At 41.9% G+C, this 19,392-nt stretch overlaps 1 protein-coding gene across 1 annotated transcript in view; it reads right to left on the minus strand.

Moving 5' to 3' along the window:
- Positions 1-19,392, minus strand: part of LOC140466727 (glycogen [starch] synthase, liver-like) — a 49,544-nt gene that overhangs the window by 22,736 nt on the left and 7,416 nt on the right. Inside the window, exons 3-7 of the mRNA XM_072562256.1 lie at positions 17,909-18,100; positions 16,618-16,803; positions 4,615-4,759; positions 2,219-2,336; positions 1,174-1,294 (exon numbers count right to left, since the gene is read on the minus strand). Coding sequence (XP_072418357.1) covers positions 1,174-1,294; positions 2,219-2,336; positions 4,615-4,759; positions 16,618-16,803; positions 17,909-18,100 — 762 coding nt within the window. The remainder of the gene's footprint in view (positions 1-1,173; positions 1,295-2,218; positions 2,337-4,614; positions 4,760-16,617; positions 16,804-17,908; positions 18,101-19,392) is intronic.

The raw sequence follows: 19,392 nt of genomic DNA on the forward strand, positions 1-19,392 counted from the left end.
AAGTTAAGCCCATGGGATCCAAGCCAAAATGGCTCAATGAATCCAAAACTGACAGGTATTGATAGGAAGGAGAAGGCAAGGATAGAGGTATGTTCCTGTCACTGGATATCGGTTTCCACTGGGGTTCAACAAGACTCAGTTTGCTGTTTATGATGTGCATTAAAATGACTTGGGCTTAAACACTGGGGGTACGATCAAGAAATTCATCAATGTCATGAAAATAGTGCTAATAGCGAGGTGGTTATCTACAGATTGGTCAATGAGGTGACAAATGGAATTCAACCTAAAAATAAAAGGCCAAGGTAATTCACTTAAGAGTAAATAAACAAAGGAAATACACTGTGAATGATGGGCCCTGGAAAGTACTGAATACCTCAGAGACCTTGTCTACAGAACGCTGAAGATAGGACAGCAAGTGGATAAAAGGTGATTAAGGCAGATGTTCGGTCAGGTGGTTGAGGTGTTCAAATGAAGGGCTTTTTATGTATCGATTGCATTGTAGATCAGATGAAATGGATTTTAAGTGTATGACATCCTGGAATAAAAAATGTACAAACCAAGCTGAAGAGTGGTAGGAACCTGAATGATGCTCAGGTTGAAATCAATTTTATATAATGTCAGAACATTACCTCTTATTGTCCATTGACTTTCTCTATAAACAAAATGATTATTAGAACTTGGATTGCTTTCCTGTTAAATCACGGAGGAAGAGTTTTGCAATGTTTAAAAGGAAATTGGATATGTATTTGAAAAAGGTAGAGATAAGAGAGAGAAAGAGCAGGGACAGAGGATTACAATGAACAGGCGCTCTAAATGAAAATCAGCAGTGCAGGTTTGGCAACATCTTGGAATAACAACTTTCTTTGTACTTAGAGTCTATTTCATCTGATTTGGATGAAACACAATTCAATAAAGCCACACTATTGAGAGCCAATGAATATAAATAGTATCCCGCATACACGTGATACATACAAATCTTTGTTAGAACACCTCAAGCATCTGACCAACTGCTAGCTTCGAACAGAATAAAATGTTTCCATCGCAGCCAATTACAAAACTCAACAAATAAAAGGAACCGGTCGAGTATTCGAGAAGACCTGTTCCCAGATTAAAACAAGATGCTTTAGCGAAGACTAATGGTGCGTCTTCTGCAAAAAACTTTCATATTCTTACCCGGAGGAGGAAGTTTAACCTTGACAAAGCTTCTATGAATACATCAGCTCCTTTATTCGTAAATTCATATCTACCAGCAATGAAGAAGAAGAGAGTCTTTTCCAAATTGAAATCCAGGTGGCTGGAATCAAACAGAAATTATTTAAAAAGGGATGGAATATGCTCCAGTAAATAAACACTGCAATAACTCATCTGTGTATAAGATACGAAACGGACATTTATAGAACTTTAATGGATGCTTTCAGAATTCAGAAAGTCTGACAAGTACTAAAAATAATATGCAAGGAGTGGATATTTTTGCATAACAGCCTGATACTTTTCAGACTAGACTGCCAACGTTTACAGTGTGCAATCTTATACACGAAGCAAACAGGACCAATGAAGCATTGGTGATAATCATTACATAAAACAGAAGCAACTTCAAAAGGATGTATGGAACAAGCCACTATTAAATGAAGCAAAGAGAAATATTACATTTGTGACATTATAAATGTGGTTGGAAATAAAGACAGACTTTGCTGTATACCAGTTTTTGGCACGTGCAATTTTTTGTTTTGTAATGGATTGAACCAGTGAGTAAATTGGTGCATGGAGTAGAAGATTAAATGATTAGATTCCCTACTGTTTGGGAACAGACACTTTGGCCAAACCAGTCCACACCGACCCTCTGAAAAGTAACCCATCTCCCACTGACTAATGCACCTAACACTATGGGCAATTTAGCATAGCCAATTCACCTGACCTGTACATCTTTGGATTGTGGGAGGAAACTCACGCAGACTTGGGGAGAACGTACAAACTCCACACAGACAGTCGCCTGAGGCTGGTATCGAACCCAGGACCCTGGTGCTATGAGGCAGCAGTGCTAACCACTGAGCCACCATGTATTAGGTTTTGTCAAGACACAGTTCATCATTACAGGTCTAACTTCCAGTTAATAAAACTTACTATGAAATTGTGATTTAACAGCATTTTCCACTCTCCAAAACCTTTAGTTTTACCACAACACTTTAAAAGGAGAAAATAAAAAGTCAAAAAGCAATACCCATAGAAGTGGCCCCGAATAAATTCTTGGATGCGTGACTTGTACAAGGCATGCAGATTCTGAAATTCGTGCATGGCAGAGAACTTCTTAATATTTAAGCCATTCGGGGTAATGACATCTAGAGAAAAAAGAAAGATGAAAACTAAGTATGACAGAGATACCACCCTCCAGGTGTCAGCGTCAGTTTTTTTTTTAAAAACAGCAAACATTTAAAAATGAATCTAAATGAAATGGGACAATATTTTGTCTATACTTGAGGGTTGGGGGAGTGAGGTGGTGTGTTCTAGCAGGGATATACATTGTGTCAAAGACCAGCCTAGCCACTCTGCTATCAATAATTGTGCTTCCTTATACAATGGGCCAAAGTGTCAGAAAACATTCAAGATAATGGAAGTAAATCAACCATCAACATAACTGTCTCGAGTGTGGTCCTCAATAGCTCACAATGCCCAGGAGGCCTAGCACAATAACGGCCAGTTAACACAAACTAAACAAGTCATTTATATCAAAGATAACTTATAGAGCTCTTCATCAGTATTGTTAGTGTTATAAGGAGAGACCTGGACATCTTAATTTTAAATGTTAGCGTGCTAAGGGAGTCTTCATAGGGAGGCACTAGGAAACAATATGGGAATAGGAATAGGCATACAAGACTCTTTAATTATGACAGGATAATAAAAGGCGGCAGTAGTTATGTTCAACAAATATCAGGAAGTTATTCACAAAAAATGCTCAGCAGAAAACATGGAACAGGATCCCAGATAATGATAGAACCACAATCCTCCAAAATAACCTAAGAACCAGTTGGATGCACTAGTTGGACGTTTGGGTCACTCTGGACAGATGAACTAAGGATGGAACAAATGGCCTTTATCACATGCGATTCTTTCAACTCTGAAAGCTCAGAAAGGAATCAAAGCCACTCTGCGACCACTATAGCAATGCTGAGTAGAGATGGAAGTTACTGAGGTTATCACGTGCTCACTGGAAAAACTATTGTTGCCATAAGACCTCAAAGAAGTTTGACTTTGAAAACGCTTAATAAAAACACTGCAGTGAAAAAGCAAAGAATCTGCATGTTCTAAATGTCTGCATCACAAAACTCAAAGCTAGGTGTACCAAGTCGGAGGATAAAATCAGTAATGAAGTCCCTGGTGACAGGGCAGGATGTATATACTTAACGGCAAGGTCCTGTGCTGAATAGAGACACCTTGGAGTTGCTCCTTTAAGGTTAGGTTGTCCTTGGTTCCACCCCACAACCCTCCCCCAAGAGGTTGTAAAGACACAGGCTCTGAAATGCCTGGGGTTGATCTACTTGAAGAAGCTTTTCTAAAAAAAAAGATTGTGCAATGAAAGGGGAGCGGCCAGTTCTCCCAGCTCAGCTTTTCACTGGTTTGGGTTTGGTTTTAGTCAGTTGTGAAGCTGCTGGACCCAAAGGAGCAGGTCCAGGCTGATCCTGCCTCGCTCTGACATCTCTCCTGCAAGACCCTGGGTTTGATTTCATGAATGGTGGTGGGTGAATGGAATAAGTTGCCAAAGATGGTGGTGAAGGCAGGTACAATTACGACATTTAAAAAGGCATCTGGATGGGTCTCTGAACAGGAAGGGTTTAGAGGGATATGGGACAAAAACTGGCAAATGGGACTAGATTAGATTAGGATATCTGGTCAGCTTGTTCAAGTTAGACCAGAAGGGTCTGTTTCCATGCTGTACATCTCTATGACTCTATGGCAGGCTCCAAAGAGAAGCGATTATGAAATTTGTTCCTCATGCACACAAAATTTAGGTTCCTAGTTACGACTCCACACCAATCCCACCCCCGCTTCTGTAAAGAGTATGAAAGTACTTAAACATTAATTCTCCTCCAGCTAGGAATGGTGTAATGGGATATATGCCAGTTCTGAAGGAGGGTCACAACTCAAAACATTTCTCCCCATAGACACTGCCAGACCTGCTGAGTTTCTCCTGCAATTTGTTGGTTTCAGATTTCCACCATCCTCAGTTCTTTGCTTTATTACGAGATACATGCTTGCCAATGAAGCAGCTAAAATCCTTGCTCTTTTAGAGACACTCGATGCTTGTCTCGATAAAGGGTCAGATTTCCTCGCCTAGAGAAATTGCTCAATTTAAAATTAAGCATTGTGATTTCTCAATTTAAGTACACTTGCTAGTGGTCAAGTTTGCCAGGAATTTCTACAGCAACATATTATTTTGTAGTTTATAAACAGAAAAATAAGTTAGAGTATAAAAACAATTGCTTATTGGAAGTTGATCATGTTTGGCGAAGATAGCTCTATGAGTTTTGATTTCATAATGCAGACGGAGGATGAGCAATCTCCAAAACTGGATTTTTTTTTTTGAAAATGATGCAGAAGACCTTAGCATGTAAGCCTTGCCTGGTTTTCTCTTTATCATGTTCTCTGCCTCGACAGCAGTGATGGCAGAGACAGTCGTAAATACATGAGCACAGTGGGTACTGGCTCGCTCCATGCAATAGCGATGGTAAATCTGTCTTTCCCCCGCTTCCTTGTCAACATTAAACTGGTCAGAAGAGAGGAAAAAAAAAGTGGGAGAGTATGAGACATTCAGGAGCTTTCACAATCAGTAAGAACTCAAGTCTTTGCACTAAAGGGAAACATGATTGAAAGACAAGAAGTGCTCAATCTTGTAGGTTAAATACGTGCGTTTACAATTCTGTAGCCATTATGCATTGCAATGTGGTTTGACAAACTAACATTTACTTGAAGATCAGATGTCCTAACGAGGGTTTTCCTGATCATAAAAAAGGTCAATGGGATCCAAAAGGCCAGCAGCAGAGCACATGTTGAGTTGCAGTTTACTCATTAAACTACAGTGATAGGCAGGTGCCTAAAGGCAGGAGCATTTTTATGAATGTCAGGTCCACAGCGTCAAGTCAGATGTTCATTCCAATAAGAGCTACTGACAGAGAAAGCAAATTTTAGAACATACTAAAATGCCCAATGACACCCTGAACATACTTTTAAGAAAGACTCCAGGGAGGTAAATAAAGTCTTTTTTTCTTCCAACTTCTTGCTTCTTTTTAAAAAAAGAAAAAGAAAAAAAGGTGGGCAACACGGTGGCACAGTGGTTAGCACTGCTGCCTCACAGCGCCAGAGATCTGGGTTCAATTCCCGCCTCAGGCTGTGTGGAGTTTGCACATTCTCCCCGTGTCTGCGTGGGTTTCCTCCGGGTGCTCTGGTTTCCTCCCACAGTCCAAAGATGTACAGGTTAGGTGAATTGGCCACGCTAAATTGCCTGTAGCGTTAGGTGAAGGGGTAAATGTAGGGGAAATGGGTCTGGGTGGCTGGCGGGTCGGTGTGGACTTGTTGGGCCGAAGGGCCTGTTTCCACACTGTATCTAATCTAATCAGTAATACAAATCCTTTAATGAAAAATAACCTTAAAGAAACAAATTCTGTCACTGAAAAACTCCAAAGAGAGCTTCTTGATAACATTAGGCTTCTACAGTTGTACTTCCAAGTCACGTGGGTGTAACCTCTTTATAAACGTAGGTTACAAAATCACATTGTTACAGAACCAATGTTATTAATTGGCCAGTGGTACTCTTCTCTAAAGATGAGTATGCATTACCTCACTGGATTTCCAGTCAGGAGTCAGTTAGCTCAGTTGGGTGGATGGCTGGCTTGCAATGCAGAACGACACCAACATCACAAGTTCAATTCTTGCACCGTCTGAAGATCCCACCTTCTTGACCTCCAAATGAGAGTGGAGGCCTATGGCAACTTTACCTCTAGGGTGGTTGTGAATAATTCAGGATGTAGAAGAAAATCATGTGCCCAGATTAACTGGAGGCCATGTCAATGTGTTTTGATTTGTAACAGAATGTTATATATGTTTAAAACTCCATTGGCCTCCCCTCCTGAGAAATCACTCCAACCATATACCAAATAGTTTAATAATGCAGAACAAATAATCATCCCCAAATAGTACCTGACTCAAAACTGGCCATCAGGAAACTCAAAGCAAATGTCAATATTTCTTCCCCACTCCCAAACATTAGGAAAAGCCTCCTTATCTTGCATGTTCCAATATTACTGTATTCCCTACCCCCATACTGACACTTTCCACAAACCAGGCAGAGACTCAGGAGGGCCAGTCAGAACATGCAAAGTTATCCCCACTGCTAGCCAAGTTGTCCCAGTCGAACTGCAACACTGGGATCTACCAGCAACATGGACAATTACCAGGCAATGTCCTGTCTACAACAAAAATCCAACCTTTTAATTAGCACCCTATCTTGATTATCAAAGTGACTGAAGGCATCATCAACAGCTTAAGGTGCTCATTGATGTTTAGTTTGGATTCCACCAGGTCCGCTCAACTCCCAAACTTATTAACAACCTTGGACCAAACATGGACAAATAGGATGAAATTCAGAGGTGAGGGCAAAGTGACAGCCCTTTAAATCAAGGCATCATTTGACTGCATGACACAGAGTCCTAGCAAAACTGGAGTCAACACAAATCAGACAGAAACTCACCATTGTCTGCAGTCAAACCAAGCACTAGGGGGGAGATTTCTGTGGTCACCAGAGATCATTCATCTCAGCCCCAGGACACTACTGCAGGAATTCATCAGGGTAGTGTCCAAGGCCCAACCATTTTCACCAGCTTTCTCCACCACTAGGTCAGAAGAAGTGCAGAGATTTGCTAAGGATTACACATAGATTGCATGAAGCACCCTATGCTCACACAGTGAGACCTGGGCAATATCAAGGCTTGAGGTCATGTTACATTTGTGACAAGTGAGTGCTGGGTAATGACCAGCTCTAATAAGACAGAGAATAGCCACCTTTGCTTGATGTTCAACAGTAATATCATCATAGAATCTCTCGCTCTCAAAATCCTAGGGTCACAATTTATCAATAACTGAACTAGACAAACCAGTAAAATACAGTGGCTACAACAGCAAGTCAGAGGAACGCTGTGAAAATCAAAATGATTTCTTCTCCTCCCTGTGATTGTTCAGAATCATAATGGAAGACTTTCCATTTTCCTAATGGACGTAGTTTGAGAAGCTCAACACCATCCAGGACAAAGCAACCCATCCACCACCTTCAACGTTTACTCCTTCTACCATTGACGCATTATATCCCATGCGAAAGAGTGTTTCCCCATTTTGCTCCTGAATAGCTTAGCACCAATTGTAAGATTACATCAGACTTCGAACCACCTCAGAGGAAACTAACTGTGGGGACTATATGAAAGTTCCCTGTATTGACCCTATTCATTTTCTTACAATATTTTGAACACCTCAATTGGAGCAGGGCCTTCCTTTCATTCCAAGAATTTTCAGATATAAGGCACAACCAAACATGCACTATGGAAACATTTAACAAATTACAAATTCAAATTATGTGCCCTTTCTAATTTTTGACAGTAATGCGTTTTTTTTCTCTTCTTCTCAATGAGACATATCTTTGTTTAAAAGATTTGGTTTATTATTGTCACATGTACCAATGTATAGTGAAATGTTGTCTTTTGCGTGCAGTACAGATAGATCATGCCATACAAAAGTGCATTAGGATATTAGAACAGAGTGAGGAATACAATGCCAGGGCTACAGAGAAGGTGCACAAGGAGCCAAATCAACATTAAATTTCAAATTTGTGAGATTCAGTCAGAAGTCTAACAACAACAGGGAAGTAGCTGTTCTTTATTTTACATGCATTTTACCACTTACTCCAAAACAATTAGTCAACCTTCCATGATGCTGCATATGGAAATGTGAGATAACATGTTGTAATCTGCAATCAAAGCAAGTTTATGCTGAATGAATTTTTAACTTGTAATTTAAAAGTGTTGCACAGAACTAATGAGTTGCCCAACTGATAGGTCAACAAAATCACAATGTCAATGAAAACAAATCCTTGCAATAACTCTGTACAGCAACAGTTACATTTTATTTACCCTGTATTCTCATCATTCTTTGGGCAAAGATATTTCTTCTCTATTCCCTATTTGGCTGCTAGGCAACTAACCTTTTAGTTAGCAGCAGTTTTTTCTCATTCCCACAATCCTGGTATCTATTATCAAAATATTCACTTAAAACAGATTTGACAGAAGAGCACAACTGAAGTATTCAAGGCAGCATTGAATGACTATTTGGTTAAAAATAATGTGTAATGCTACGGGCAAAGAGCAGGAATTGGCACTTGTTAAGTGAGTATCATAACCTCTGGGTAATGGTCTCCTCCTGTGCCAAAATAATTCTCTGATTCAACGAACATCATGAGGCAGTTTAGATAAAGTACAGGGGAACCTCAATTATCCGAAAACTGGATTATCTGAAGGAGATCTCGAGGTCCTGATGGAAACATTACATCAAGGACGTGTTTCCAACAGTGGTCACATCTTTTGTTTACAGTGATTAAACAGACAACGTCCACAAATGACTGACTGAATCTCTCTCTCCCCACACTTTCCCTGGAGTTCTACGTGGGAGTGTACCCTAAACCCCTTCTTCCCTAGATAATCTCTCCAACATTTGCCTGTACAGGGCAAAGGTGGAACCTGTCAAAATGTTGCAGTAAAAAGTTGTATGTGTGGCTGTGGCTGAGTGTGCTCGTGCGCACTATTTGGAGACTTACCCCACAAAGGCAGCAGCAGTCTTGTTGTTGGTGTCCAGACCAACTGCCCTGGAAAAGGGAGAGGGCGAGGGCGGAGGAAAGAGGAGGTGTTTCAGTGGATTGGGGGCAGGGGGGAGTTGTTAGAATATAACAGACATAACAGCGCAGTACAGACCCTTCGGCCCTCGATGTTGCGCCGACCTGTCCTACCAATCTGAAGCCCATCTAACCTACACTATTCCATGTGCGTCCATATGCTTGTCCAAAGACTATTAAATGTACTTAAAGTTGGCGAATCTACTACCGTTGTAGGCAAAGCATTCCATATCCTTACTACTCTGAGTAATGAAACTACCTCTGACATCTGTCCTTTATCCCTCGTGCTCGCCACCACCATACTTGGAAAAAGACTCTTCCCTGTCCACCCTATCTAACCCTCTGATTATCTTATATGTCTCTATTAAGCCACCTCTCAACCTTCTTCTCTCCAACGAAAACAGCCTCAAGTCCCTCAGCCTTTCCTCGTAAGACCTTCCCTCCATACCATGCAACATCCTAGTAAGTCTCCTCTGCACCCTTTCCAAAGCTTCCACATCCTTCTTATAATGCAGTGACCAGAACTGTACACAATACTCCAAGTGCGGCTGCACCAGAGTTTTGTACAGCTGTAGCATAACCTCCTGGTTCCGGAACTCGATCCCTCTATTAATAAAAGCTAAAACACTGTATGCCTTCTTAACAACCCTGTCAACCTGGGTGGCAACTTTCAAGGACCTGTGTACCTGGACACCAAGATCTCTCTGCTCATCTACACTACCAAGAATCTTACCATTAGCCCAGTACTTTGCATTCCGGTTACTCCTACCAAAGTGAATCACCTCACACTTGTCTGCATTAAACTCCATTTGCCACCTCTCAGCCTAGCTCTGCATCTTATCTATGTCTCTCTAACCTACAACATCCTTCGTCACTATCCACAACTCCACCGACCTTAGTGTCATCTGCAGATTTACTAACCCACCCTTCTACGCCCTCATTATAAAAATGACGAACAGCAGTGGACCCAACACAGATCCTTGCGGTACACCACTGGTAACTGGACTCCAGGATGAACATTTCCCATCAACCACCACCCTCTATCTTCTTTCAGCAAGCCAATTACTGATCCAAACTGCTATATCTCCCACAATCACATTCCTCCACATTTTGTACAATAGCCTACTGTGGGGAACCTTATCGAACACCTTGCTGAAATCCATATACACCACAACCAGTTTACTCTCATCTACCTGTTTGGTCACCTTCTCAAATAACTCAATAAAGGTTTGGGAGGCACGATCTACCCTTCACAAAACCGTGTTCACTATCCCTAATCAAATTTTCTAGATGATTATAAATCCTATCTTTTATAACCTTTTCCAACGCTTTACTAACAACTGAAGGCAGGCTCACTGGTCTATAATTACCAGGGTTGTCTCTACTCCCCTTCTTGAACAGGGGAGCCACATTTGCTATCCTCCAGTCTTCTGGCACTATTCCGGTAGACAATGACGATTTAAAGATCAATACCAAAGGCTCGGCAATCTCCTCCGTAGCTTCCCAGAGGATCCTAGGATAAATCCTATCCGGCCCAGGGGACTTATCTATTTTCACATTCTGTAGGATTTCAATACCTCTTCCTTGTGAGCCTCAATCACACCTAGTCCAATAGCCTGTATCTCAGTATTCTCCTTGGCAACATTGTAGTTTTCTAGAGTGAATACTGTCGAAAAATATTCATTTAGTACTTCCCCTATCTCCTCTGACTCCACACCCAACTTCCCGCAACTATCGTTGATTGGCCCTAACCTTACTCTCATCATTCTTTTATTCCTTAAATACCTATAGAAAGCCTTAGGGTTTACCCTGATCCTATCCGCCAACAACTTCTCATGTCTCCTCCTGGCTCTTCTGAGCTCTCTCGTTAGGTCTTTCCTGGCTACCTTGTAACCCTCAAGCGCCCTAACTGAGCCTTCACATCTCATCCTAACATAAGCCGCCTTCTTCCTCTTGACCAGAGATTCCACTTCCTTCATAAACCACGGCTCCCGTGCTCTACAGCTTCCTCCCTGCCTGACAGGTACATACTTATCGAGGACACACAGGAGCTTTTTCTTGAATAAACTCCACATTTCTAATGTGCCCATCCCCTGCAGTTTCCTTCCCCATCCTATGCTCCCTAAATCTTACCTAATCGCATATTACAGGGGGCTGGGGGGAAAAAAAAAGTATTGCACAGGGTTGGGGGCAGGGCCTCACATGCTGTCTGCTGCTGTAGTCTCCTGAACAAGAGGCAGACTTTAAAAACTCTGAGCCCCAGAGGAAAGGCAGTTAAATCAATTAACCGAATAATCGATTATCCAAATGAAATAGTGCCTGCCCATCACATTCGGATAATACAGGTTTCCCTGTATTTAGAAAAAAAATTGTTCCCATTATTGCAAACGAGGGGCCATATATTTCAGATAGCTGTCAAATAAAAAAAAGCAACTTTATTAATTTAAGTAGTTAGGAACAGACTTCCAGAAGATGTGGTGGAGGCAGGTTCAATTGGAGGCTTTCAAGCGAGAATTGGATTAATATCTACAAAGGAAGAGTTGTAGAGAGATGGTGGAGGAGGTAGATTAGGTGAATTGCTCAAGGGCCAGCACAGACACAAAAGGGCTGAAAGAACACAGCACAGTCGACCATTCTGTGATTAGGCTAGTAGATCATCTCAGAGGCAACAACTAGATTCTATTCTGTTTTATCCTTTAGTCATCGTACTAAGCATATAGCTATCTTTTTTCTCCAATTGAGTGTTAAGATCAAGTCAAAAGATACACCAGATGAGGTGCAACCACAGTTTAATGCAAGTTCAGTATAATTTCTTATTTTTCACATCTATTCCTCCAGAAATAACCTCATGTCTGGTTTTGCTATTATGACCTTAAGGACCAAGTTGCATCTGTGCTCTCAGAATTCTAAGCATTGCAAACCTAGTTGATCTGTATTTTCTAAGCAAAGAGTATTTACTTTCATGTTCTTTACAGAATGTAATACTGGAATTATCTATGTTGAAAATCATTTCCTCGCTCCTGTTTTCAAACTCACTTGCAGCGAATGGCAATGGGTGCTACCCATGACCTATGTACAAAAGATATACAGGCCCCTTTTGTACATTATTTAACATTTCCCATTCACTGCATTTCATGTTCTTCCTTTCTGTTTTCTTATCAAATGAAAAACTTCACATTTAACCACATTATACTGCATCTGCTCTGCATTTGACTACTCTCTCAACTTGTCTGAATCACCCTGAAGCTTAAAATAGAAAATCAGCAATTTCTGCAAGTTTAAATTATTAATAAAATGTGAACAGCAGTAATCCCAACAGAGTTATGGAACCCCACTTACTGCAACTCAATAACTCACTCGTATCTCTACTCCCTGTATTTTGTCTGCCATTTTGCTTCTTCTCCCAAGTCCACCTGCCTTGATCTTATTTACTAAACTAATATGTGGTACCTTATCCACAGCCTTTCAGATATTGAGGTAGGATTATTTATGATGTCTATTCCCCTGGTTACATCAAGAATTGTCTGAGGTTGGTCAAAAATTGACATCTGGTGGCCTTCCTCCTACTCCCTCCAAGTCATAAGTGTCCAACCCTTACAGCTCACTTCTACCCCCTTCCCAAAAAAATCATCAAACAGGACTACCTGGGCAGACCCACTGTTTCTGCTTACTTCTGCCCCACAGAACCCATAGAATCAAAGGATCCCTACAGAGTGGAAACAGACTCTTCAGCCCAACAAATCCACACTGACCCTCTGAAAAGTAACCCACCATGACCCATTCCCTATCTTATTACTTTACATTTACTCCTGTCCAATGCACCTAGCCTACACATCCCCGGAACACGACAGACAATTTAGCACAGGCAATTCACCTGACCCGCACATCTTTCGGATTGTAGGAGGGAACCTACGCAGACACAGGGAGACTTTGCAAACTCCACACAGACAGTCACCAGATATTGGAATCAGAGCCGGGTCCCTGGTGCAGAGGGGCTCTTCCTCCCTCGACTCGGTTTTTTCAACCCCTTGTCCAGTTCCTGTCCACTTCCATTCACAATTCCTCTGATGCTTTACGTAAATTTTAGAATTTCCAGTTTGCGGGCTGCAGCCGCTTCCTCTTTGCCGCAGATGTGCACTCCCTTTACATGTCCATCCCCCATCAGGAAGATCTCAGGGCTCTCTGCTTCTTCCTGGATAAAAGTCCTGAACCACCCCAATCCACCACCATCCTCCTTCCGCCTGGCCAAGCTCATCCTCACGCCGATCAACTTAGTTTAAATCCCCTCACTTTCTTCAGGTCAAAGAGGTGGCCATGGGTACCCACTTTGGCTCCAGTCATGCTGGTCTCTTTACGTAGAACATTCCTTGTTCCAGTCCTATCCCAACTCTCAACTCTTCCCTCTCTTTTCAGAATTGGAAAAGGTTATCAATTTTGCTTCTAATTTCCAACCTGCTCTCACGTTCGCCTGGAGTCTCTCTCAGACCCCTACCTTCCTCGACATCGGTTTCCACTTCTGGGAGAGGCCGGCCACCCAATATCTAGTACAAACCAACTGACTCCCACAGTTACCTTGACTATACATCCTCACACTCTGCTTTTGGTAAAAACTCTATTCCATTCCCCGAGTTCGGTCTCATCTATTCTGCTAACACCAACTCTGACAAGGGAGCCTCCGAAATGTCCACCTTCTTCCTCAACTGAGGATTCCCCAGCACTGTAGTTGCCAGAGACCACAGATTTCCACACTTCAGCCCTCACCCTCTCTCTCCCCTCCAATAGTGATAGGCTCCCCCTTGTCCTCTCCCACGAACCCCTCCCAGCATCTGCATCCAGAGAATCGTTACCTGCCATTCCCACCACCTCTATCAGATGCTACTAGAAACATATTCCCCTCCCCTCCTTGGTCAGCCTTCTCCAGGACATCATAGCCCTCCACTCCCAACATCCTTACCCCCTTCCCACCCACAATAGCACCAACCCCGGCAACCACAGAATGTGTAACACCTGCCTATTTACTTCCTCCTCAGTATCCAAGGGCCCAAACACACTTTTCCGGTGAAGCAGTGCTTTACCTGCACTTCATCCAATCTAGTCTACTACATTCCCTGCTCACAACGTGGTTACCTCTAATTTGGGGAAATGAAGCATAGACTGGGTGACCGCTTTGTGAAACACCTACATTGTGTCAGCAAAAATGACCCTCAGCTTCTAGTTCAACACTTACCGGTCACTTATTCCCTGGTTAAACTTCTGAGTAAGGCTCGCTGCAGTGCTCCAGCAAAGCTCAGATAAGCTGCAAGAACAGCACCTCATTTTCCACTTAGGAACTCTACAGCTTCTGGACTCAATATCGAGAACAATAATTTTAGGGCTTGAGAATGCTTCCTCTACCCACACACAAAGCCTCGTTATCTCACGGTCTATATTATCTACAACCATTGTTAGCCACTAACAGCCCCAATTAGTAACTATTCTTCCTCCTAGGATGAATGTTATCCATTCCTTGGTCTGTCCAACTGTTCTTCTCTCTTTTTGGGCTCTATCCCCATCTATCATTTATTCACACCACCTCCCCTCAAACCATTTTCTGCATAGAAATCAACATTTTCCTAGCTTCCGTCAGTTCTGAAGGATCGCTGGACCAGAAAGGTTCATTCTGATTTCTCTCTACAGATGCTGCCAGACTTGTTGAGTCTTTCCAGTAATTTGTTTTTGATGGCTCTTCACCTTGTTCGCTGATTTTATCTTCTCTCCTTCAATAACGATTATATCATTCATCATGGCAATGTTACCAGTTAATTTATCAGTATGATGTTAGCTATTCAGCAGACATGCATGCTTATGGTATTCCCCTTCTTGCCACTCTGAATACTTACCCTTTAGCCTCTTGTTCTGCTTTGGCATCTTTCACCCAGACAGCTATTCATTAATTAACTTTCCCACACCACATCCCAATTCCTTGTAAACTATAAACGCCTCTAACGCTTCCAATTCTTTAAAGAACTTGGATGCAATTCATCCTGAAGTTATTTAAATATTTATTCCTTTTTCTAGGAAAAAGGAAATTGCTGTTATCATTTTGATTCATGATTTCACAGCAATTGGTGCTTCTCTAGGTAGACAGCAAAACAGCTTTTTAAATTTCACATCTCAATAGACACTCCCTCAAATGGTATATCCTCTCTATCCCTACCAGTCATGTGAGTTAACACTGACTATGACAACCTACCTAGCTGCTCAAGGCAGCCTTTGCCCTGGTATGAGTGGTTAATATATCCCTTGAGGCTTTTATTCATGTCTGTATATAATATTGGCTAACCCCTCCAATTACACAGCCCCCTTCTCACTACTATATTCCTATTTGGATCTCTGCCCATCCAATTCACAGCAAGCTGCTTCCTAAGCCATTGTGCTTAGTTGCACATTGCAGCCACTCTCCCTCTAGTCTTTATTCTGTCAGGTACTGAGTACATCATGTGCGTGAGGAGAAGTTAAAGGTAGATGCTCTTGTCCAAGAGTCTGCTTTTCAGCTTCTTAAATGACATCCTCTCCTTCCTAGACTCATGCTTTCCTCAGAGGTGACTTCTAGATAATGCAAACTTCCCCAAAACTCTCCCTATTCCCTTATATTATCTCGGAGTGCTTCAAACTCAAGTCATTCCAGCTCTGTCATTTGAACTGCAGCACATGACAGAGACATTTCCTAAAGATATGGGAATCTGGGGAGAAATAAAGTCCTGCTGTCTACAAGCCACAGTGCCAGCAGATAGCTTCCATTACCCTCTCTAACCTACATTTACTTGTTTATTGATAACAAAATATACAAGATTCTTACAGGGCTTGACAGGGCAGACCCAGAAAGGTTGATTCCCTTGTGACAGAGTCCAGAACTGAAAGGCATATTCGCAGCAGAAAGCGGTTGTACTTATATGACAAATGAGTGATTATTCTCGAAAGAAAAGACTAATCTGCGGAACTCTTTTTTTTTACAGAGGGCTGTTGAGGCTGGGTCATTAATTAAATTCAAGACTGGACAGACATTTTGAATCCGTGAGGGTTATGAGGGAAAAGTAGGAAAGCGGAGTTGACGATTATTTAGACCAGCCCAATTTCACTGAATTTCAGAGCAGGCCTGATGGGCCGAATGGCCTACGTCTGCTCCTATGAATCAAAATTAGATTAGATTAGGTTCCCTACAGTGTGGATACGGACCCTCCGGCCCAACAAGTCTACACCGACCCTCCGACGAGTAACCCAACCAGACCCATTTGCCTACCCTACAATTACCCGAATAACGCACCTAACACTATGGGCAATTTAGCACGGCCAATTCACCTGACCTGCACATCTTTGCACTGTGGGAGGAAACCAGAGCACCTGGAGGAAACCCACACAGACACAGGGAGAATGTGCAAACTCCATACAGACAGTCGCCCAAGGTGGGAATCAAACAAGGGTGCCTGGCGCTGAGAGGTAGCAGTGCGAACCACTGAGCCACCATGCCGCCCCAATTATAGATAACCGCTGAAGAAAACAAGTCGTAAATTTGAGAAAACAATGCATAGAGTAAAATGATGCAGTAAAAATCTTCAAATGAATAAAACTCAAACCTAATTAACAGATCTATCTTTCAATTCTGAAGTAATCTGGCAAAATAATTACTGATCCAGTCAGTCAGTTAACCAGCTCACCTTATCAAGAAGGTTGTAAAAGTCAGCATTGCCAGCACAGAGGTACCTGCCCAGTAACGTGGCGTGAGTCGTGAAGATTGTTGCAATGGGGTACTTTCGGATTCTGCTCAGTATGAGCCCCACTCCAGCCTGCCATTCGTGAAACTGGGCAATGATGTTTGGTTTGCTGTGGAACTGCTCAGTAAGCTGGGTAAACAATGGAAATCATCTTAACCCCAAATAAATAAACGGGCATCAGATGTAAACACTGGGTGAGAATCAGTAAGCCATCAAACTTGTAGATGCCAAGATTAAATAAAAATCATGCAATCATAGTAAAACAAAAACATTAACAGGAGGAATCCCTCTAATTACAAAACCTGAAAGCAGAGATTGTACAGTTAGGATGGATTCCTACTGATTGAGAAAGGCTTTTGTGAACATTTCGCATAATATTATAACCTGGCTGGTTACAACAGTCTTTTAAATTTCTAATCTAATGAGGGAATGGGTAAAGTGGATGATTTGGTGTTATTCTAACTTGCTCATGATTCACCACAGCATATTGTCAACTCCTTCCAGAGTGGTAGGCAACACCAGCAAGAATTCAAACTGGAGGCTATTTATTAAGTTCAAAAACAAAAAGAATGCCTGGCTGTCAGATGATATTTATTTAATATGCATTAAATTAAAAAAAAAGGTACTAGAACTCCATTTGCCAAGGTCTAACCCAAGTGGAATGGCAATGAATTTTGAGCTGGTGATTTCATGTAGCCCAGTGGAAATTCTCTTTCATTTTACAAACTACTCATCCTTTTGGCTTCTTGAGACAAAGAGTTGACCAATATAACCAATAAGCTGAAAATGTGTTGCTGGAAAAGCGCAGGTCAGGCAGCATCCAAGGAGCAGGAAAATTGACGTTTCGGGCATGAGCCCTTCTTCAGGAATCCTGAAGGAGGGCTCATGCCAGAAACGTCGATTCTCCTGCTCCTTGGATGCTGCCTGACCTGCTGCGCTTTTCCAGCAACACATTTTCAGCTCTGATCTCCAGCATCTGCAGTCCTCACTTTCTCCTCCAATATAACCAATAATCCAGGACAGCATGCTATGGACACATTCATTAGGGTAGGAGCTAAACCCATTCCGTGGTGCAGAAGGAAGGAATGGGAGAGAAATATTTATGTTATGTTATGTTATAAAGGTTTGATGTTGGAATATTTTGCACTAATTCACAATATTGCAAGAGTCTCACATGTATGTAACAATTGAAGCATTAAAGCAAGTTGCAAAATGGTATTAAGGTCAAATCTACCTCTTTCAAAAATAAGGCAGTTAAGGAACCAAAGATTACAGCATCATTTGATTCACTGTCATAATGAGGTATGCCAATGTGGCAAGTATCCCAAAATTCTCCTTTCCATTTGTCCAGATTCCAGGCTGCGGAGCTAATGTCAAACAACAGCACATACGGATTACCTTCTATTAGCCATCTGCCGAAGCAAACCTGAAAGCAGAGATTGTACAGTTAGGGTGGATTCCTACTGAATGAGAAAGGCTTTTGTGAACATTTCGCATAATATTATAACCTGGCTGGTTACAACAGTCTTTTAAATTTCTAAACTAATGAGGGAATGGGTAAAGTGTTGGAAAGGCTTACAAGAGAGATAGGATTATCATCCAGAAAGGATGAAATTGATTAGGGATAGTCAACATGATTTTGTGAAGGGTAGGTCACAGACCCAATTAATTTCTTTGAGAAGGTGTCCAAACAGGTGGATGAGGGTAAAACAGTTGCTGTGGTGTATATGGATTTCAGGAAGATGGTTGATACGGTTCCCCACGGTAGGCTATTGCACAAAATACAGAGGCATGGGATTGAGGGTGATTTAGGGTTTTGGATTAGAAATTGGCTAGATGAAAGACAGAGTGGTGTTTGATGGGAAATATTCACACTGGAGTTCAGTTACTAGTTGGGTATCGCAAGGATCTGTTTTGGGTCCACTGTTGTTTGTCATTTTCATAAATGAACTGGATGAGGGCATAAAAGGATGGGTTAGTAAATTTGCAGATAACACATTGGTTGGTAGAGTTGTGGATAGCAATGAAGGATGTTGTAGGTTACAGAGTGACACAGATAAGCTGCACGGCTGGGCTGAGATGTGGCAAATGGAGTTTCGTGTGGGAAAGTGAGAGGTGATTCACTTTGGAAGGAGTAACAGAATGCAAAGCATTGGGCTGAAGGTAAGATTCTTGGTTGTATAGATGAGCAGAGAGATCTTGGTGTCCAGGTACATAGATCCTTGAAAATTGCCACCCAGGTTGATAGGGTTGTTAAGAAGCCATACGGTGTGTTAGCTTTTGTTGGTAGTGGGATTGAGTTTCAGAACCATGAGATCATGCTGCAACTGTACAAAACTCTGGTTATGGCTGCATTTGGAGTACTGCGTGCAATTCTAGTCACTGCATCATAGGAAGGACATGGAAGCTTTGGAAAAGGGTCAGAGGAGATTTACTAGGATGTTGCCTGGTATGGAGGGAAAGGCTGAGGGACTGGAGGCTGTTTTCATTAGAGACATGATGATTGAGAGGTGACTTAATTGAGACATATAAGTTAATCAGAAGGTTAGATAGGGTGGACAGTGAAAGCCTTTTTCCTCAGGTGGCAATGAGGAGACATAGCGTTAAATGGAGGAGTGGTAGATAATAGGACCGATGTCAGAGGTAGTTTCTTTACTTAGAGTTAGTAGGGGCATGGAACACAATCCCTGTAACAGTAGTAGATTTGCCAACTTTAAG

The sequence above is a fragment of the Chiloscyllium punctatum genome, chromosome 44 (assembly GCF_047496795.1).
Source record: "Chiloscyllium punctatum isolate Juve2018m chromosome 44, sChiPun1.3, whole genome shotgun sequence".
Classification (NCBI taxonomy): domain Eukaryota; kingdom Metazoa; phylum Chordata; class Chondrichthyes; order Orectolobiformes; family Hemiscylliidae; genus Chiloscyllium; species Chiloscyllium punctatum.